General features: G+C 39.4%; 2 protein-coding genes across 12 annotated transcripts in view; one reads left to right on the top strand and one right to left on the bottom strand.

The window, feature by feature from the left end:
* Window positions 1-20,069, bottom strand: part of LOC141775815 (proteinase-activated receptor 4) — a 198,136-nt gene that overhangs the window by 60,311 nt on the left and 117,756 nt on the right. The gene's annotated exons all lie outside the window — the stretch shown is intronic.
* Window positions 1,739-17,597, top strand: matr3l1.2 (matrin 3-like 1.2). Of its 8 annotated transcripts, none has more exons than XM_074649504.1 (23): window positions 1,739-1,830; window positions 5,020-6,088; window positions 7,373-7,434; window positions 7,519-7,557; window positions 8,084-8,190; window positions 8,312-8,379; window positions 9,457-9,573; window positions 9,658-9,783; window positions 9,867-9,889; window positions 9,938-10,175; window positions 10,562-10,686; window positions 10,799-11,168; window positions 12,011-12,211; window positions 12,371-12,467; window positions 12,592-12,608; window positions 12,709-12,831; window positions 13,212-13,340; window positions 13,920-14,048; window positions 14,240-14,370; window positions 14,699-15,008; window positions 15,473-15,611; window positions 16,229-16,344; window positions 16,741-17,597. In XM_074649504.1, the coding sequence occupies exons 2-23, from the start codon at window positions 5,303-5,305 to the stop codon at window positions 16,801-16,803; spliced, it is 3,516 nt and encodes a 1,171-aa protein (XP_074505605.1). In that variant the 5' UTR covers window positions 1,739-1,830; window positions 5,020-5,302; the 3' UTR covers window positions 16,804-17,597. The 8 variants fall into 8 exon arrangements, with proteins under 8 accessions (XP_074505605.1, XP_074505603.1, XP_074505602.1 ...); XM_074649502.1 differs by having other exon boundaries at window positions 8,309-8,379; XM_074649501.1 differs by having other exon boundaries at window positions 8,306-8,379.

The raw sequence follows: 20,069 nt of genomic DNA, 5'->3' as shown, positions 1-20,069 counted from the left end.
TGTGACATTCATTTAATGTCACGATTCTATTTACACACTGACAATTAATCAGCTGTTTTAGTGACATGTTATTTCTAGAAGGAGACGGTAGACAGTGGCAACCTGTGTTACAGATAAACAATAAAATACATATTTAGTTATATACTTTATAAAGTAGACCCCATGATGACACACGGTGAGTGACACCCCCCTCATTTGAGGGAAATAAGAAAGGTTGGAGAAATAAATGAGGGGTGAAATGCAAAGGGAAAATCACGCAGAAATAAATAAATAAAAAATAAGTGCTAAAATAAAATAAAGAAATAATAAATAAAAAATAAACGCAGAAATAAATAAATAAGTGCTATAATAAAATAATAAATAAAAAATAAACGCAGAAATAAATAAATAAATTGATAAAAAAGAAGAGTAAACAAATAAGGGAATTAATACAATGATAAATAAAAAAAGAAGCAAATTAAAACAGATTTTACAATTGATGTCACATTTTATCAATTAATTAATGGCTACATTTACTTCTAATTTTATTTTTGCTGCATTTAATGATATATTTATTTATTTATTGTGTCATTTAATATTAATTAATATTTACTCATAGAATAATAAATTAATTTGTAAACACATTTACACACATATTTCCTATTTTTATTTTACAATTAGTTATTAATTAATTAAATGCTTTATTACTATTTACGTGACTCTTCTGGTCCTCCATAATTCTGTACTATATACTTTATTTAAATATAATAAACATATTTTTATTATACAAACAATATAATAATATTTAAATTTTTTATTTGTTTTTATTGAACAAATTCAAACAACATGGATCATAGATCATTGCATTAAAGTAAAATGACAAGGTGCATACAGAACAAAAACATAAAATATGTAAAATTATACATGAAAATAATAATAAATTAAATTAAGGGCTAGAGCTGTACCTGTAATTCATATTCTTCTATTATGCTAAGAAGTTTCAATGCATTTTTGTTTTTCATGACTTTAAGGGCTTTTATGTAAGAAAGAAACTCAGAACGAAACACATTAAACTTATAGGTTTCACTTTCATATACATTTTCCAAGAATGAGAATGTTATTCACCAGAAAGTCATCTTTGTTATTGTCCATGACAAGACCATAAACATAAACAATGTCCTTTTGAGAGAAGTTTCCCAGATGAGAAACTTTTGGGTTTATAATATCCAGAGCGGAAGTAATACTTTACATTTACATTTATAAATGTATTGAATAAATGTATAAATGTAAATGTAAAGTATTTCATTATTTGACATTTTAATGGGCAATAAAAAGAAGAATTATGAAAGGAATTTAAAAATGAAACCATCAATAAATAGTTCAAATTAAAAGGGATTTACAAAAACACCATAAAACAGTCAATAAGTTCATCATATATGTATATATTTTTAATTAATTCATAGATTAATAAATACATTTGTAAACACATTTATTAATTATTTTTTATTGTACAATTAGTTATTAATCAATTAAATGCTTTATTAATATTTACGTGACTCTTGTGGTCCTCCATAATTCTGTACTATATATATATATATATATATATATATTCTGTACTATATATACTTTATTTAAATATGATAAACAGGTTTATAATATCCAGAGTCGTGATGTTATATAGAGTTGTGATGTTACACTTCCGGTCCAATAGGTGGCGAAAAAGGCCTTTAACGTTGATTTGCCACTGAAATACACGAAGAAGAAGCAAACATCGCGATACTTCGTCCTGTGCGTGAGTTAGTGTTAGCAGGCTCAGCTAGCAGCTAGCTAGCAGCTACAGATCAGGTGAGAGTTCAAACATCCACTCACACTAACACTGATATTATACTATATTATACTATTATACAGTCTGCAGAGAGACAGCACGCAGCTCTATGTACAATATGTTAAGTATATATATATATGTAGTTAAGGTATAAACCACGTTAGCTCACGGTTAGCATTAGCTGATGACATTAGCAGAGGATGCTACAGTTAGCCTGTCAGGCTGTGCAGCTCGGCCTCCAGATTAACGCTCTAACTCGGTTATTAATGCGTTTATTCATCATGTAATCAATGCAATACATTCAGTTCTGCGTGCATCTGATCTAAAGTTGCATCACTAGTTTTAAAGGTCAAACTCGAGGCAAGGCAACAAGGCAAGGAAGCAAAGCAACAAGGCAAGGCAAGGAAACAAGGCAACAAGGCAAGGAAGCAAAGCAACAAGGCAAGGCAAGGAAACAAGGCAAGGAAGCAAAGCAACAAGGCAAGGCAAGGAAACAAGGCAACAAGGCAAGGAAGCAAAGCAACAAGGCAAGGCAAGGCAACAAGGCAAGGAAGCAAAGCAACAAGGCAAGGCAAGGAAACAAGGCAACAAGGCAAGGAAGCAAAGCAACAAGGCAAGGCAAGGAAACAAGGCAAGGAAGCAAAGCAACAAGGCAAGGCAAGGCAACAAGGCAAGGAAGCAAAGCAACAAGGCAAGGCAAGGAAACAAGGCAACAAGGCAAGGAAGCAAAGCAACAAGGCAAGGCAAGGAAACAAGGCAACAAGGCAAGGAAGCAAAGCAACAAGGCAAGGCAAGGAAACAAGGCAAGGAAGCAAAGCAACAAGGCAAGGCAAGGAAACAAGGCAACAAGGCAAGGCAAGGAAACAAGGCAAGGAAGCAAAGCAACAAGGCAAGGCAAGGAAGCAAAGCAACAAGCAAGGAAGCAAGGCAGCAAGGCAAGGCAAGGAAGCAAAGCAACAAGCAAGGCAGCAAGGCAAGGAAGCAAGGCAAGGCAGCAAGGCAAGGCACCAAGTCAAGGCAGCAAGGCAACAAGGCAAGGCCAGGAAGCAAAGCAACAAGGCAAGACAAGGCAGCAACGCAACAAGGCAAGGCAGCAAGGCAAGGAAGCAAAGCAACAAGGCAAGGCAAGGAAACAAGGCAACAAGGCAAGGAAGCAAAGCAACAAGCAAGGCAACAAGGCAAGGAAGCAAGGCAGCAAGGCAAGGCAAGGAAGCAAAGCAACAAGCAAGGCAGCAAGGCAAGGAAGCAAGGCAAGGCAGCAAGGCAAGGCACCAAGTCAAGGCAGCAAGGAAACAAGGCAAGGCAACAAGGCAGCAAGGCAACAAGGCAAGGCCAGGAAGCAAAGCAACAAGGCAAGACAAGGCAGCAAGGCAACAAGGCAAGGCAGCAAGGCAAGGAAGCAAAGCAACAAGGCAAGACAAGGCAGCAAGGCAACAAGGCAACAAGTCAAGGCGGCAAGGCAAGGCAACAAGGCAGCAAGGAAAGGCAGCAAGGCAGCAAGGCAACAAGGCAACAAGTCAAGGCAACAAGGCAACAAGGCAAGGCAACTTTATTTGTAGCGCACATCAGAATCAGAATCGTGTTTGTAGGTGTAAGAGGTATACAGTAGGAATTTGCTTTGGTTTTGTGGGTGCAAGTAAACAGTATAATAACAAAAAGAATAGATAAAAACGTTAGAATAAAATAAGAATACAAAAAATATATATACAATATACAAAATAAGCTATAAACAAAAATAAACATGATATAAACAGATTGTGCAAATATTGTAGGCAACGGGGCAATTCAAAGTGCTTTACATAAACATTCAAGAACATTGAGACAAAGTGCAAAAGAACATTAAGACATAATTAAAACAGTTATAATAACATTAAATATTAGAAAATAAAAACAAGCTAAAAATAAAAGCTAGGATAGAAGCTAGAATAGAATATAACACACAAGAGTAAAAGCTCTAGTGCAGTATGAGATCATTATCTGGTTTAATAAAAGGCAGCAGCAGCAAACAGGAAAGTTTGAAGCTTTGATTTAAAAGAACTCAGAGTTGGAGGTCCTGCAGGTTTCTGGGAGCTTGTTCCAGATATTTGGAGCATAAAAACTGAACGCTGCTTCTGCATGTTTAGTTGTGACTCTGGGGACACTAAGCAGACCTGATCCAGATGACCTGAGAGGTCTGGATGGTTCAGAACACAGCAGAAGATCAGAAATGTATTTTGGCCCTAAACCATTTAGTGCTTTGTGCTAGCACAGCGAAGGTCCTGCATTTCCCTTCATTCAAAGCTTAATCACACATAACTGATCCAGATGTTCACTAATAGTCTCACTGTGGAAACACCAGGGCTGGAATGTAACTGAGTACATTTACTGAAGTACTTATGTACAAATTCATGGTACTTGTACGCTACTTGTGTATATCTGTCCTGCTACTCTCTACTTGTTACACCTGGGAGGTAACTATTCATCTCTTTACTCCACTACATTCATCTGACAGCTTTAGTTACTTTACAGACACGCAGTTACCTTATAGACCATGATGCATTGCTGCAGTGCAGATTAAACCAGCCAACAGGATATAAAGGAGTTAAAATATATCATACACATTAATGTAGCAGTAATATTAATACAGAAACATCAGATAATATAATAATAATAATAATAGAACAACACTGATTACTGACACAGCAGTACTTTTACTGCTGGAGAATACTTTAACTACATTTAGTACTGACATACTTTTACTACTTTAACTACATTTATATGATAATATTGACATACTTTTATTACTTTAACTACATTTAGATGATAATACTGACATAATTTTACTTGTAGTGGAGTATTTTCACAGTGTGGTATTAGTACTTTTACTGCAGTAAAGGACCTGAATACTTCGTCCGTCACTGGGAGCTACTGGTTGTATCTTGTTGAACATCATTTCTGTATTTTGGTCCAATTCTCTCTTCTTTCATTGTAATTGGACTTTCTTTCTTTTTATTCCTTCACATGTTTAACAGAACGTGATTGAAATAGAAGCTTGTTTTATTAATATCTCATCTCTCTCTGATATTTTACAACCAGTTCTCAGAGTTTCTCCTTTTTCACTGAGGATGTTTCCATCATGTTCTCCTGGTCTGGGCTGAGTTTCCAGTCCTGTTCTGTCTCTTTTCCTTCTTTAACTGCCTCTCATGTCCCAGTAATCCCAGCATCCATCTGCTCAGGTTCTGTTAGTGAGTCCAGTCCTGTCCTTCGTGTGCTGTCTCCTGTTAGTGGACGCAGCGTCTGAAGCCTTTCTACCTGGTTGTGTTTCAGCAGACAGAAGAGAGAGGACTTCCCTTCACTTTGACCACCTTCACTCTTTGCAGAGACATTAACGGACATTAACGTCCCCACGTCCTTAAAGACAGACTGACATTAACGTCCCCCCGTCCTCAAAAAGACAGCCTCTTGTTTGCGGCCTGCTCGTCTCTCTCACTTGACTCAGCAGCTCCTCTTGGTGGCGTCATGTCTCAGAAGTCGCAGTCAGACGGCGGTCAGAAACACTTCGCTGTGGGTCGGGGGCTCCTCGCCGCCGCAGAGACCTTGAACTTCAGCATGAACGAGCAGCGATCCGGCCGGCAGATGGGGGGCGTGTCCTCAGGTGTGGGGGTGGGCGGTGGTGGCATGGACGGACAGGACGGCAGCTCCCAGATGTCCCGGCGTGGCGGCGGCAGCCATATTGGAAACACCATGAAGCTGTTTGCCAGTTTGGGGCTGTCGCCCTCCGACCTGGACGCTCTGGCTGAAATCCCCGAAGAGGACATCAGCGTGGAGACGCTGCCCCGCATCCTCATGCAGCTCAAGAGCCGTAAGGGGGACGCAGGAGAGCGGCGGGGGGCGTCTTCCATGTCCTCTGACGCCGGGTATCGAGGAGGAAGGGACAGCTGGGACGACGGGCACATGGGGAGGATGGGCGGTCCTTCTCTGGGTCCGGGTTCAGCCCGGGCCCAGCCCTCTGCAGACTTTGGGTTCAGTTCTCTGCAGGATGTGGCTCCCAGCCGGGGCTTCAACTTAAATTACAGCAGTGGCGGCGGCGGCGGGGGTGGGAGCAGAGAGAGGCCGTACTCTGAGCTTTCCCACCGTGATTCCTACAGTGGGCTTGGCATGGGGGCGCCGGCGTCCGACCCGGTCTTTATGCAGCGGAGGATGGGCTCGCCGTCAAACGGAAAAGTCCAAGACTTCTTGGGAGTCCCGCCCCCCATGTTCCCCCACGTGTGCTCTCTTTGTGACTTTGACGTTCACTCCACCATGGTGAGTACCGGACAGCCTCCTTCCTCTTCTCTTGGACTAACGGTAACTGTCTCAGCTCTTCTGTCCATGTCAGTCAGAGACGCCATGTTTCCAGAGACACCTGACAGCAGGTCTTCATGTCTCACACCTGTACTCCTGACAGCAGTAGTCCACCAGACAGTCTTTATCTCTGTACACAACCTGTTCACATTGTTTATCACACATTCCTTCAGAGGATGTGACACCTGGGAGTTAAATGACCTCACACACACATGCTGCACCTGAACACACCTGAGAATCAGTGCAGCCCAGTTAGATCCATCCTGGACCAATCAGAAGCTGTTTACACCGTGACATCACTCACCTTCATGGGATTCATTAGCTAGTTACCTGAACACAGACGCTCTTTGATATCACCTCTATGATGTGCATGTTGTTGTGCTGCAGGTCACAGAATCCAGTGTAACACCGGCAGCAGGCCGAGCACGTGTCCTTCTCAACTGATCAATAATAACAGCGATGTGATGATAAATGAATATTATAAGAGGTGAAGGTGGGCGGCCTTGTTCAGTATTTGTTTACGTCAGCAGAAGAAGAGACGATCTAAGAAAAGATCATTAAAGCTGCATTTGGTAACTTTAATAGATATGTCACTATATCCTGACAGTAGTACATGAGCAGGGTCTGAACTTTACTTTCTTCACTTCCTGTCACTCTGACAGACAAGTATTTTTTTGTATCTGCCACTTTTTAAATCTCTGCGCTAAATGAAGGAATAACATTTTCATCCGTGTTTCAAGACGGGTCGGGTGGGTTGCAGACATCGCCGCAGACCCCTGGCGTCTTTTACGTGGGCAGAGCACAGTTTAATTGTGCAGCTCTAACTGTAATCACTGTTTCTCTCCTCACATGTTCCAAAAACATAATTTACTGTTTAGCTGTAAAATGAGAACGTCGGCGACCCGGCCGCCATATTGAGATCAGTCAGCGCCCAGTCCGCCAGACAGAAGCAAACCTTCTCATTTTACAGTTTAACAGTGAATCTGATTGTGATTGACAGCTGCTGTAGAGTCCCTGATTGGTTGTTGATGCCATCAGGAGCTCCAGGAGGAGGCAGATGTTCTACTGTCAGGATATAGAGACAAATATGATAAGAAGTTATTGTTATGAAACTTACCAACTGTAGCTTTAATGAACGATTCAGTAACGGATTCTTAATGAACCAACCAGACCCACAATAGAACTGTCAGAACCCGTCTGTAGCCCGTTGATCCTCACTAACTTACTGTGTGTTTGAATGTGTAGGAGTGGAATCAGCACATTAACGGACTTCGCCATGATGAAAACAGACGTCAGCTGCTCAACATGTGAGTTACTGACTGACAGTGTGAACGTCTCTCAGCAGCTGCTGCTGTTACTGGAGGTTTAACGCTGGTCTGTGTTGTTTCCAGGTATCCAGACTGGGAGCCTGGTCTATCCTCAGGAAGAGGGTAAGAGACACTAACCCAGCGTTCATTAAACACACCCTGTAGGTCTTTATAGGAATTTAAATCCATAGTTTCTGTTTCCACTCTACTCTCCTGAACCTGATGAGAGCTCTGCTTAGAGCTTCTACTAGGGATGTCAATCATTAACCGTTTAACCGTTAACCGACATTAAGCATTTAACCGATTAATGCTGTCGGTTAAAACGGTTAAAATAAATATTAACAACGCTCAGAGGAGCGGCGTTGCACCGTGCCTGCTAAGTTAACGCTCCCGGACGTTGAGCTGGAGACTCATTGTCTGTTGTGCTCATACACTGCAGCTGGCGCACCGCTGCATGCGAGGCACTAATCTTGTCGGTTAATGGTTAATTATCGGTTAACGAGGGTCGGTTATCGGTTAAGATTTTTTTTCAAAATTAGCATCCCTAGCTGCTACTAACCATTATTCTCAGAGTGGGAAAAAATCGATTCACTTATGTATCGCGATTCTTTTTACGATTTTGAAATAGATGTTTTTTTCTTTGTCCCAGTGGGGCTCTGCTGGACACCCCCAACATGTCTGCAGGGCTGCTGGGACCTGCCCCCATGTCTTCAGCTCAGACCGCCGGGGGGATGTCCTCCAGCTGGGGAAACAGAGGTTAGTAGTATTATTATTTCTGTTGAAAGACTGTTGCAGTGATGTGTCCATGTTAACGCTGAGTGTCTTTGTGTGTCAGGAGGAAGTGGAGGAGGTGGAGGAGGAGGAGGAGGAGGAGGAGGAGGAGGAGGAGGAGGAGGAGGAGGAGGTCCTGGTCTGTCAGGAAAGAACCAGCTGGGACAAAATAAGGTCTGTTTGTTCTCTGCTGTTAACAGTTAAACTGATCTAATGGATTCATTGTGTTTCTGCACAGCTCAGAGCTGAACGGTACGGCGCATTCAAACCAAGAGCAAAGCCAACTTTTCACGTGGTGCGGTTAAATACAAAGTCAATGCAAAGAGGCAAATAGATGCAAATTCATGCCAGGCGACGCAAATGACGCGAATGCGACGCGAAATGTTGTTGTTGTTGACTTTATGTTGAGTGTTGATTCAGAAAACAAGCATTTTAAAACTTGTTTGCTTGTCGTCATGGTAACGGACCTGACAAAGCATGAATTCAGACTTTTTACTAATCAGCATCATTATGTAGTTATTTCAGCATCATTTTGATCTGTTTATTGATATTAAATCACAGCACAATCTGTTTATTCTGGGTTCATACCGCAGTAGAGACGTGTGTCTGCTAGATACAGTCAGTGCAATGACACTGTATTTGAATATGGCTCGCCGCCGGGTGACGTTATGGACCCAGACACGACGGCGTTTGGTTTTCTGACACATCTGGAACTTCACCAACATGTCTCCATAGATACCAACAACTTTTTTTTCCTCCATCAACCATGGAAGAAATAACCACTGTTGCTGCTTTGTACAAGTTCCTCCTTCTCTCCGGAGCGTCTACAGCGAATGAACACAGATGATACTGGCGGTCCAACTTGGTGTGAATGCGACATTAGGATGCTCTTTAAACACTATTTGAGAGGACAGACTGATTGAACGCGGTGGTTTATGTGGTGTAATATATTCTATTGATAGTGAAATATCATATATTAGTACTGTAGTACTTTAGTGTAATATCATATATTAGTACTGTAGTACTTTAGTGTAATATCATATATTAGTACTGTAGTACTTTAGTGTGATATCATGTATTAGTACTGTAGTACTTTAGTGTGATATCATGTATTAGTACTGTAGTACTTTAGTGTGATATCATGTATTAGTACTGTAGTACTTTAGTGTGATATCATGTATTAGTACTGTAGTACTTTAGTGTGATATCATGTATTGGTAGTGTAGTGACCGTGTTGTGTTTTACCTCAAGGTGAGGAGCAGAGTGGTGGTGGTGAAGTACGACAGGAAGCCTCTCAGCAACAAGACTCTGTTTGCCTTCACCGAGCCATTCGGCGTCCTCAGAGAGCACCTGGTCCTCAAGAACAAGGTGATGTAACCTCCGTCATGGCGTTTTAGATTTAGATCAGACGTCCTGTTGAGTGCTGGTCTCAACCTCACTGTCTCCCATCAGGCCTTCCTAGAGATGAACAGTCACGAGGAGGCTCTGGACATGGTCAACTACTACGAGCAGCACCAGGCGGCACTGTACGGCAAACCCATCAACTTCTACCTGTCCAAAAGGCTGCTGGTCATCGAGGTAACAGCCGCCGTCCTCACGCTCTAACACGCTCCAGCTGCTCCTCAATGTCACTGAGACGCTGTTCTGTGTTTGACCCTCAGAAAGACTCGCGGTCGTCGGACAGGTCGACGGACAGGTCGACGGACAGGTCGACGGACAGGTCGACGGACAGGTCGATGGACAGGTCGATAGACAGAACCATGGACAGATCCATGGACAGATCCATGGACAGATCCATGGACAGATCCATGGACAGATCCATGGACAGACCGGTCCGGGAGGTCAAAGGTCACGGCAGCCAGGTGGTTTTCTTCTCCAACCTGCCCAGAGAGGAAGAGAAGAAGATGGAGCTGCTGACCATCGCTGGACGCTTCGGCGTCGTGGAGAAACACCTGTTCCTGACTGACCAGGTAAACTTTTAGATGGTCCTTTGAGTTATAAAATAATCTCACATATTTCTGAATGCTCTTTGATGCGTTAGCTTGTAGGAAGTCCTCTTTACTAATACATGTTATTTAGGTTCGTTTTCACATATTTTACTAATACTTTTCGGATATTTTTCACATATTTTACATATATTTTTATATATTTTACTAATACTTTCCATATACTTGGACGCGTCCTATTCACTTTCTTTGTGAAAGTATTGATATTTATGATAAAAACAACAGTTTGAAACAATATATTGAAAATATATGATATATGTTGATCTGAACATCTGTTGATGTGATATAAATATATCAATATATGATATGATTGATTAATCTGATCATCTGTCTCCATGTTGGTCCTCTAGGCGTTCGTCCAGCTGGGAACTCCAGACGACGCAGAGATGCTGGTGAAGTATTACAGCGTGAACCCGCTGACCATCAGAGGAAGACCGATCCGCCTCAACATCTGCACTAAGTACAAGACCCTCAAGTGAGTCCAGACCAGGACTAGTACCAAGTACAAGACCCTCCTTCGTGCTACTGGGTTACTACTTGGGGTTAATAATGAACACCTGGGTGAAGGTCTGATTTGTGTGTTTCAGTGTGAACCGGAGACAAGGAGGTGGAGACAGTCGAAGCCAGAGGAGCGGCGGAGCAAACACCAACTTCGGCTCTGGAACCAGGACCTTCTCCAACCCTCCTAGAACCTCCTCATCCAAATCCTCGTCCAGCTCCAGGACCAGAGACGAGAAGAAGAATGAGGAGGAGGACAACAAACTGAAGCCTGAGGAGCAACCTGCAGCAGAGGAGGAGGAGGTGTCAGGAGTGATGGAGGGGGAAGAGGAGGAAGAGGAGGAGGAGGTGGAGGAGCAGGTAACTGATGGAGATGCCGAGGTGGAGGAGGAGGAGGAGGAGGGAGCAGCGTCTGTGAAGGAAGACGTGGAGGAGTCTGAGGAGGTCCAACAGGAGGAGGTGAGAAAACACTACAAACATGGAGGATCAAACTGGAACTTTATTTATATGACAGGAAGTAACTACACATGTTTAAATACAGAAGAAGAAGAAGAAGCATATAGGTGATAATAATAATTAGAAAAATAAATAAATATAATAAAATAATAATTGCACATAGGTGATATTAATGAGAAAGAATAAATAAATAAAGTGAAAATAATAATGAGAACTGCATATACTGTAGGTGATATTATTAGAAAGAATAAATAAAGTTTAAAATATAATAATAATTGCACATATGTGATATTAATTAGAAATAAAAAAAATAATAATTGCACATAGGTGATATTATTAGAAAGAATAAATAAAGTTAAAAATATAATAATAATAATAATTGCACATAGGTGATATTAATTAAAAGAATAAATAAAGTTACAAATGTGATAATTGCACATAGGTGATATTGATTAGAAAGAATACATAATGTAAAAAATAATAATAACAATAATTGCATATAGCGTAGGTGATATTAGAAAGAATAAATAAAGTTAAATATATAATAATAATAATAATAAAAATTGCACATAGGTGATATTAATTAGAAAGAGTAAAATAAATAATTAGATTCAATTGAGTTCATGTTTTATAATCTTATCTGCGGTTTAAAAATAAAACCCAACATGTTAAATTAAATGTTGGTAGTTCTGTGGAGTAACGTGACGGCGTTCAGCTCCATTCATACAATAAGTGAGGGAGTGATTCAGCTCTTATCAGTGCTTTTTAATATTAGAGGGTTTATGTCCTGTAGTGTTCTTTAATGAGACATATTTATCATAGATATACTGTGTATATATATACAGGTTCCTGGTGGTGATGATGTCACTGATGACACTCCTGGAGATGTGGGCGGGGCTGAAGATGAGGTCAACCAGGAGGCGGAGCCAGAGGGACAGACGGAACCAACAGAAACCAAAGACTGGGCTGAAGAACACGAGAACAAAGAAGAAGAAGAGAACGCAGAGCGGTCAGAGACGATGGACGAAGACGGGCCTGGAGACGTGGTCAGAAATCTACTTTATTTATTTCAAAAGTTGGTTCTTAATTGTGGAAACAGCAGTTGATAAAATCGTCCATTGGTCCATTTAGTAGCTGTTCTGGAGCTTTTGACTGCGTAGCCTCATCAGCAGAATGAATTTCTTTCTTTGTTTCTGATGTTTCAGTTTGATCGTGACTTCCTGGAGAACATGGAGGACTTTGTGACGTTGGACGAACTGGCAGAGGACGAGGACGACGCAGAGGGAGAGTCCGACGCCATCGGTACCTGATGATTAAAGTGTTTTAAATATACAGACGCACCATGTGGATAATCAGGATGATGTTTTTAATGTGTCGTCTAACACTGATCCTCCTTCCTGTGTTTGTGTTTTCTTCCTGTCTGCAGACAACTCGAGGAGAGGGGTACGTATCTGTAGCATCCGTCACATCCGTCACATCCATGCTGCTCTTCTCATTCCCTTAACCTCTGCATCCTCCTCCTCTTCCTCCTCCTCTTCTTCAGGGTATGAGGGTGGTCAACATCGTGGGCTTCAGACGAGGTTACAACTTCCTGACCGAGCTGCAGGGACTCGCCAAACCTTTTGGGAAAGTGGTCAAACACCTGGTGCTGGACCTGAGACCTGAGGTACACCTGAGGACCACGTCGTGCTAACATACTAGCATCATGCTAACTGCTCTGTGTTCTAGTTTGATTAGAAATCCAACAGAAGATAGAAAGATGTAGTGATAATAACCAGAGCTGTAGCTGAATTTTTATACACCCCTCTCTCTCTCTCTCTCTCTCTCTCTCTCTCTCTCTCTCTCTCTCTCTCTCTCTCTCTCTCTCTCTCTCTCTCTCTCTCTCTCTCTCTCTCTCTCTCTCTCTCTCTCTCTCTCTCTCTCTCTCTCTCTCTCTCTCTCTCTCTCTCCTCTCTCTCTCTCTCTCTCTCTCTCTCTCTCTCTCTCTCTCTCTCTCTCTCTCTCTCTCTCTCTCTCTCTCTCTCTCTCTCTGGTCCTCCTGATCAGGCCTACCTTCAGTTTGCCACAGAAGAAGAAGCCCGAGCGATGGCCAGCTTTTACAACGGTAACATCACGGCGTCGGTGTGCGGCCGGCCGGTGAGAGTCAGTCACTCCATGAGCTACCCGACCATCCAGGTGAGCGTCTCACACAGTCTCTGAAACACCACATAGTCTTATCAAGTTTTTCCAGTTTCTGTGTTTTAAAGGTCCAGTGTGTAGGATTTAGGTGGATCTATTATCAGAAATGTAATATAATATTAAAAACAATGTTTTCTTTAGTGTATAATCAGCTGAAACTAAGAACGGTTGAGTTTCCGTCAGCTTAGAATGATTCCTTCATATCTACATGCAGTTAGTCAAGTCAGCACACTGACACACTGACAGCTGTTGTTGCCTGTTGGGCTGCAGTTTGACATGTTATGATTGGAGTATATTGTTTTATGCTAAATGCAGTACCTGTGAGGGTTTCTGGATCAATATCTGACATTGTTTTGTGTTCATTGATTTACAATAATAAATATATACATACATTTACATAAAGCAGCATATTTGTCCACTCCCATGTTGATAAGAGGATTAAATACTTGACAAATCTCCCTTTTAAGGTTAATTTAGAACAGATAAAAACATGTGTGATTAATCGTGATTAAATATTTTAATTGATTGACAGCCCTAATGTAAATCTTTTTATTGTTGTTTGTGTTGTGTGTTCAGTGTGGCTCCAGCAGGGTGGTGTACATCGGTCAGATCCCCAACAGCAAATACGGAGACGACGCCATCCTGAAACTGGCCGAGCCGTTCGGGAGAGTCAAGAAGTATTTCCTCAACAGGCTCAAGAGAGAGGTACAGAACCAGAACCAGAACCAGAACCAGAACCAGGACTGACCTGAGTCCTGAACACTGTCTGATGTGTTTCATTGACGTTTAATCCAAACCGTTTAGAAGCAAAGAGACTAAACTCCACAGCCGCTAGAAGGCGCTGCGTTAGCGCTGCATTGTTTGGTTCTAAACTGTGTGATGTTGTTGGTCCTCAGTGTTTCATTGAGATGGAGAACGCTGAGGAGGCAGAGAGAATGGCGGAAGATTGCAAAGAGAATCCACCAAAGTTCAACGGGAAACGTTTGACCATCTACGTCAGCAGGAAGTACAGACAGCTCAAGCACGGGTGAGTTTCTTCTTCTGTGGTGAAACTCCTCTAAATGTCTTGTTGCTGAAGGTTCAATTCATTAGTTATAACTGTTGGACTTGGATGGTAAATGGACTTTATAAAGGCGCTTTTTTAGTCTTCCGACCACATACTATAATTATAACATTATTATTATTATCATTATTAATAAATATAATTATTATTAATAATAATTTGAATAATTTATCTCTGACAAACCAAACATCAAACATGTAACTATCTTTAGACAATGTGTTATCTGGAGTAAGTCTTGAATGTGAGATAATATAATGATCATGAAATCCTGCCTTCACTGTGCCGTCTACAGACATCGATGTCCAGACAGAACCAAGAGAGAAAACAGCAGCATGTCGCCGAAATCCTCCAAACATCCTGAAGAACCTCCAGCCAAGAAATCCAAGGAGGAGAAGAAACCAGAGGAGGACGAAGAGGAGGAAGAGGAGGAGGGGGAGGAGGAGGAGGAGGAGGAGGAGACGATGAAGGAGAAAGAGGAGGAGAAGCAGCTGGAGGAGAACAAAGAGGAAGAGATGAAGAGTTGTGATGACGAGAAGAGAGAAGAAAACTCAGCAGAGAAGATTCCTCAAGTTTCTGATGAGAACCAGAAGAGCTGCCATGATGTGAGTTTATTTATTTATTTTATTTATTTTATTTTATTTATTTTATTTATTTTATTCTGTTTATTTTATTTTATTCTATTTAATTTATTGCATTTTATTCTGTTTATTTTGTTTATTTTATTTTATTCTATTTATTTTATTTGATTCTGTTTATTTTATTTTATTCTATTTATTTTATTTTATTCTATTTTTTTCTTAATATTTTATTTATTCTATTTTATTTATTTTCTTATTCTTTTTACTTTATTTTATTCTATTTATTCCATTTTATTCTGTTTATTTTATTTGATTCTGTTTATTTTATTTTATTCTTTTTACTTTATTTTATTCTATTTATTCCATTTTATTCTGTTTATTTTATTTTATTCTATTTATTTTATTATTTAGTCCCAGTGTCTGTTGTCACTGAGCTGATCTGAGTTTTCTGAATAAATCACTGATCCTGGTTCTGCTCCTCTGGGCAGCAGGAGGTGCAGCAGGTGGAGGAGGAGGCGGAGACATCGACCAATCAGAACGGACAGACCGATGCCCCCCCGCCGGCTGAAAACAAACCCAGCGTGGCGTCTCTGCCGCTGCCCCCCCACGACCCCAACACCCCCATCGGTGAGGAAACACATTCAGAACTTCATCTGAGTTTATTATCGTTTAAACTTTATTGGGTTTTTGTTCTGGAGCCTCTCGTCCTCTAACCTGCTGCAGTACCACTCTCCGCCTGAACTGGTACTGATGAGCCAGCGGGGGCGCTGTTTCACTAAAAACAAGCCTTATCAAACGCTGTTTAATGAGTGACATCAGAATCAGAAACACTTTATTGATCCCCGGGGGAAATTATAGAAGAAATAGAAAAATAGAAATGATATGTAAATGTGTGCATTATCAAAATAAATGCAAATATAAAATTAACTATGAAATAAATCACATAAACTCCAGTATAGGGGATTACATTATACATTATATTACTGCAAACTATTTCAGTTTTTTTAAGAAATATATTTTAACATTTCTAATTAATAGAAAATAATATAAAGTTCCATGTTGTGTCATCTATTATTTCATTACTTTTCCTGATGTTATATGGTGTTGCCGTGGTATCGTTTCAGTATCGGTATCCAGATATTTAGGCAGGGTATCGATGCTCGTATGATGACGACTCTGAGTCAGTTTGGTGAATGTTCAACAGAAATAAATGATGTTATTTATAATGTCGTTTGTTTGTCCAGGTGTTGAACACGTGAAGATGGGTTATTACTGCCGCGTCTGCTTCCTGTTTTACTCCAACGAAGAGACGGCCAAGAAGACGCACTGCAGCAGCCAGACGCACTACGACAAGCTGCAGGTGAGACACGGCGCCGCCCACATATCAGTGAATACGACAAGAGGGGGGCGTTCATATGGACTCTTCTGGTGAACACGGTTAAGACCGACACATCTGAAGGAACCATGTGATTTGCAATCCCCAAAGCATTATGGGAACTGTAGTTCTAAAACTTAAAGCAAGACAAAGAACAATAGGAGACAAATCAATGAATATTAACTATTAATATTTATTTATTTACGTTATTATGAGTCAGAATGTCTCATCAACATGTTTCTTATGTCTGTGTGGAGGACAGTGTCTCTGAAACACTGAGTCAGCTCCAGTAGTCAGACAGATAACCTCCAAACACGGACACGTCAAACCAGAACCAGCTGACCATCACTTACCTCCTGTTTCTTCCTCCTGCTGTTTCAGAAACATCTGGAAAAGGAACAGACCAAAGCAGAGAAGAAGAAAGGGAAGAAGACGACCGTGTAGATTTCCTCTGAGGAAGAAGAGTTGAAGTGGGGCTTTTTATTCTACTTTTTATTCAGTCAGTTGTTCAGACTTAAAGGTGTAATGTGTCAGACTTTGAGTTTATCCGTTAAATAATGAATTAGCATCATCAGCAGGATGTGGAGAGCTTCCGGTGTTGACGTGTTGCAGCATGCTAAAAAGCTAGCATGCTAACCAGCTAGCCCCCGCCCGTCCTGTCTGTAATACCACTTGTTCCTCTGAGAGGCAGTAGAGAGTCACTGTAGCGTCCAGTCTGTCCTCAGTCCACCATGAGAGGACCAGGAAGTAGAGCTGCCCGTTAGACGGCTAACATAGAGCCTCCGACCCCGGTTAGCTAAGAGCGTCTGGCACTGGTTAGCGTGCCGGTAAACACGCAGACGGCTAAAGTAGAGCGGCCGACCCCGGTTAACTTAGAGCGTTCAGCCCCGGTTAGCGTGCCGGTGAACACACAGACGGACAACTATAACACATTACACCTTTAAAGTCCAACGATGACTGCATGACTTCTGAACTCTGTTGTCATGGTGACGATATTGTCTCCGACGTTATCTGGGCGGATGGATACTCTGTTATTCGTCAAGATATAGTTCCAACACTAACTGGTTTTCACTTTCTGTTCGTAAACTAGCCACATGTGAAACTCTCAATCTCACAAAGTGAATTCCCTAAAATGTCAAACTATTCCTTTAAGTCTGTTTTCATCCTCGTAGAGAAAAACGTGTTTTTATGTTGTCGGATTATTTGGATGTTTTATAAAATAAAGCAGTTCCCTCAAATATCAGTTTTGTTTCTTTTAACACTGTGTCGTGTTCTGCCACTAGGGGTCCTCAGTCTAAACAATGGTGAGGTGGTGAAGCAGCGTGGGATCATGGGAGTTGTAGGATTCCTTTAGTGTTCCTGGTTCAGGAGGGTTTTCTCCTCTTCTCCAGAACAAACTGAATAAAGCAGCTTAACGTTAAAAATCAGTGTTTCTCTGATGCCGTTTGGCGGACGCAGTACATCCTGCGAGCCGACCTGCCGCTAACATTTACTGAGCTGGTTTCTCTGATAACTTCAGATCCAGACATCCGACGACTAAGATCCTTCATCTGGTTAAAATATTATCAACATCTAAAAAGTGTCGTAAAAATGTGGCTTGAAACTGGATAACTGGATTGTTTCATGAATTTTTCGACATACTATTCTATGACTTTTTCATGAAATTTTGATAAAAAGTCATAGAATAGTATATCAAAAGTCTTTTAGAAAAAGTCATAGTACAGTATGTCCAAAAATTTCATGAAAAAGTCATAGAATATTATGTCCAAAAATTTTATATAAAAAAGTCATAGTATAGTTTGTTGAAAAATTTGATATAAAAAAAAGTCAAAGTATATTATGTCGAAAGTCTTTTTGAAAAAAAGTCATAGAATAGTATCTCGAAAAATTTCATGAAAAAAAGTTATAGTATATTATGTCCAAAAATTTTATATAAAAAAGTCACAGTATAGTTTGTCCAAAAATTTTATATAAAAAGTCAAAGTTGAAGAATTTCATGAAAAAAGGTCATAGTATATTATGTCGAAAATTTTTATGAAAGTCATAGTATAGTTTGTCGAAAAGTTTTCTATAAAAGTCATATAGTATGTTGAGAAATTTCCTGAAAAAAGTCATATTGAATGTCGAAAAATTTTATGAAAAAAAGTCATAGTATATATGTCCAAAAATTTTATATAAAAAAGTCATAGTAGAATTTGTGAAAAAATCATAGTAGAGTATGTCGAAGAATTGTATGAAAAAAAAGTCATAGTATTTATGTCCAAAAATGTTACATAAAAAAGTCATAGTATAGTTTGTCGAAAAATTTTACATAAAAAAAGTCAGTCGAAGAATTTCATGAAAAAAGGTCATAGTACAGTATGTCGAAAGTCCTTTTTGAAAAAAAGTCATTGTATATTTTTTATGAAAAAAAGTCATAGAATAGTATCTCGAAAAATTTCGTGAAAAAAAGTCTTAGTATATTATGTCCAAAAAATTTATATAAAAGTCATAGTACAGTATGTCGAAAGTCTTTTTGAAAAAAAGTCATAGTATAGTATGTCCAACAATTTTATGAAAAAAAGTCATAGTACAGTATGTCCAAAAATTTTATATAAAAAAGTCATAGTATAGTTTGTCCAACAATTTTATGAAAAAAGTCATAGTACAGTATGTCCAAAAATTTTATATAAAAAAGTCATAGTATTGTATGTCCAAAAATTTCATGAAAAAAAGTCATAGTATTGAATGTCGAAAATTTTTATATAAAAAAGTCATAGTATAGTATGTCGAAGAATTGTATGAAAAAAGTCATAGTATATTATGTCCAAAAATGTTATATAAAAAAGTCAAAGTATAGTATGTGGAAGAATTTCATGAAAAAAGTCATAGAATAGTATCTCGAAGAATTTCATGAAAAAAAGTCATGGTATATTATGTCCACAAGTTTTATATAAAAAAGTCACAGTATAGTATGTCGAAGAATTGTATGAAAAAAGTCATAGTATAGTTTGTCCAAAAATGTTATATAAAAAAGTCAAAGTATAGTATGTGGAAGAATTTCATGAAAAAAGTCATAGAATAGTATCTCGAAGAATTTCATGAAAAAAAGTCATGGTATATTATGTCCACAAGTTTTATATAAAAAAGTCACAGTATAGTTTGTCCAAAAAATGTATATAAAAAAGTCATAGTATAGTATGTCGAAAAAAGTCATGAAAAAAAGTCATAGTATTTATGTCCAAAAATTTTATATAAAAAAGTCATAGTATAGTTTGTCCAAAAATTTTACATAAATTATAATTAGTATAGTATGTCCAACAATTTTATGAAAAAAGTCATAGTACAGTATGTCGAAAAATTTTATGAAAAAAAGTCATAGTAGAATTTGTGAAAAAATCATAGTAGAGTATGTCGAAGAATTGTATGAAAAAAAAGTCATAGTATTTATGTCCAAAAATGTTACATAAAAAAGTCATAGTATAGTTTGTCGAAAAATTTTACATAAAAAAAGTCAGTCGAAGAATTTCATGAAAAAAGGTCATAGTACAGTATGTCGAAAGTCCTTTTTGAAAAAAAGTCATTGTATATTTTTTATGAAAAAAAGTCATAGAATAGTATCTCGAAAAATTTCGTGAAAAAAAGTCTTAGTATATTATGTCCAAAAAATTTATATAAAAGTCATAGTACAGTATGTCGAAAGTCTTTTTGAAAAAAAGTCATAGTATAGT

The sequence above is a fragment of the Sebastes fasciatus genome, chromosome 10, assembly GCF_043250625.1.
Source record: "Sebastes fasciatus isolate fSebFas1 chromosome 10, fSebFas1.pri, whole genome shotgun sequence".
In the NCBI taxonomy this organism is placed as follows: domain Eukaryota; kingdom Metazoa; phylum Chordata; class Actinopteri; order Perciformes; family Sebastidae; genus Sebastes; species Sebastes fasciatus.
The sequence above is the reverse complement of the archived record's forward strand: the minus strand, read 5'-3'. Positions and strand labels throughout refer to the sequence as shown.

Excerpts from the sequence above, each read along its gene's own strand:
- matr3l1.2 (XM_074649496.1), top strand. The coding sequence starts at position 5,303 with ATGTCTCAGAAGTCGCAGTCAGACGGCGGTCAGAAACACTTCGCTGTG. Across the intron at positions 6,089-7,372 it reads TTGACGTTCACTCCACCATG|GAGTGGAATCAGCACATTAA; the intron begins GTGAGTACCGGA and ends TTGAATGTGTAG. Across the intron at positions 16,345-16,740 it reads CGCACTACGACAAGCTGCAG|AAACATCTGGAAAAGGAACA; the intron begins GTGAGACACGGC and ends CTGCTGTTTCAG.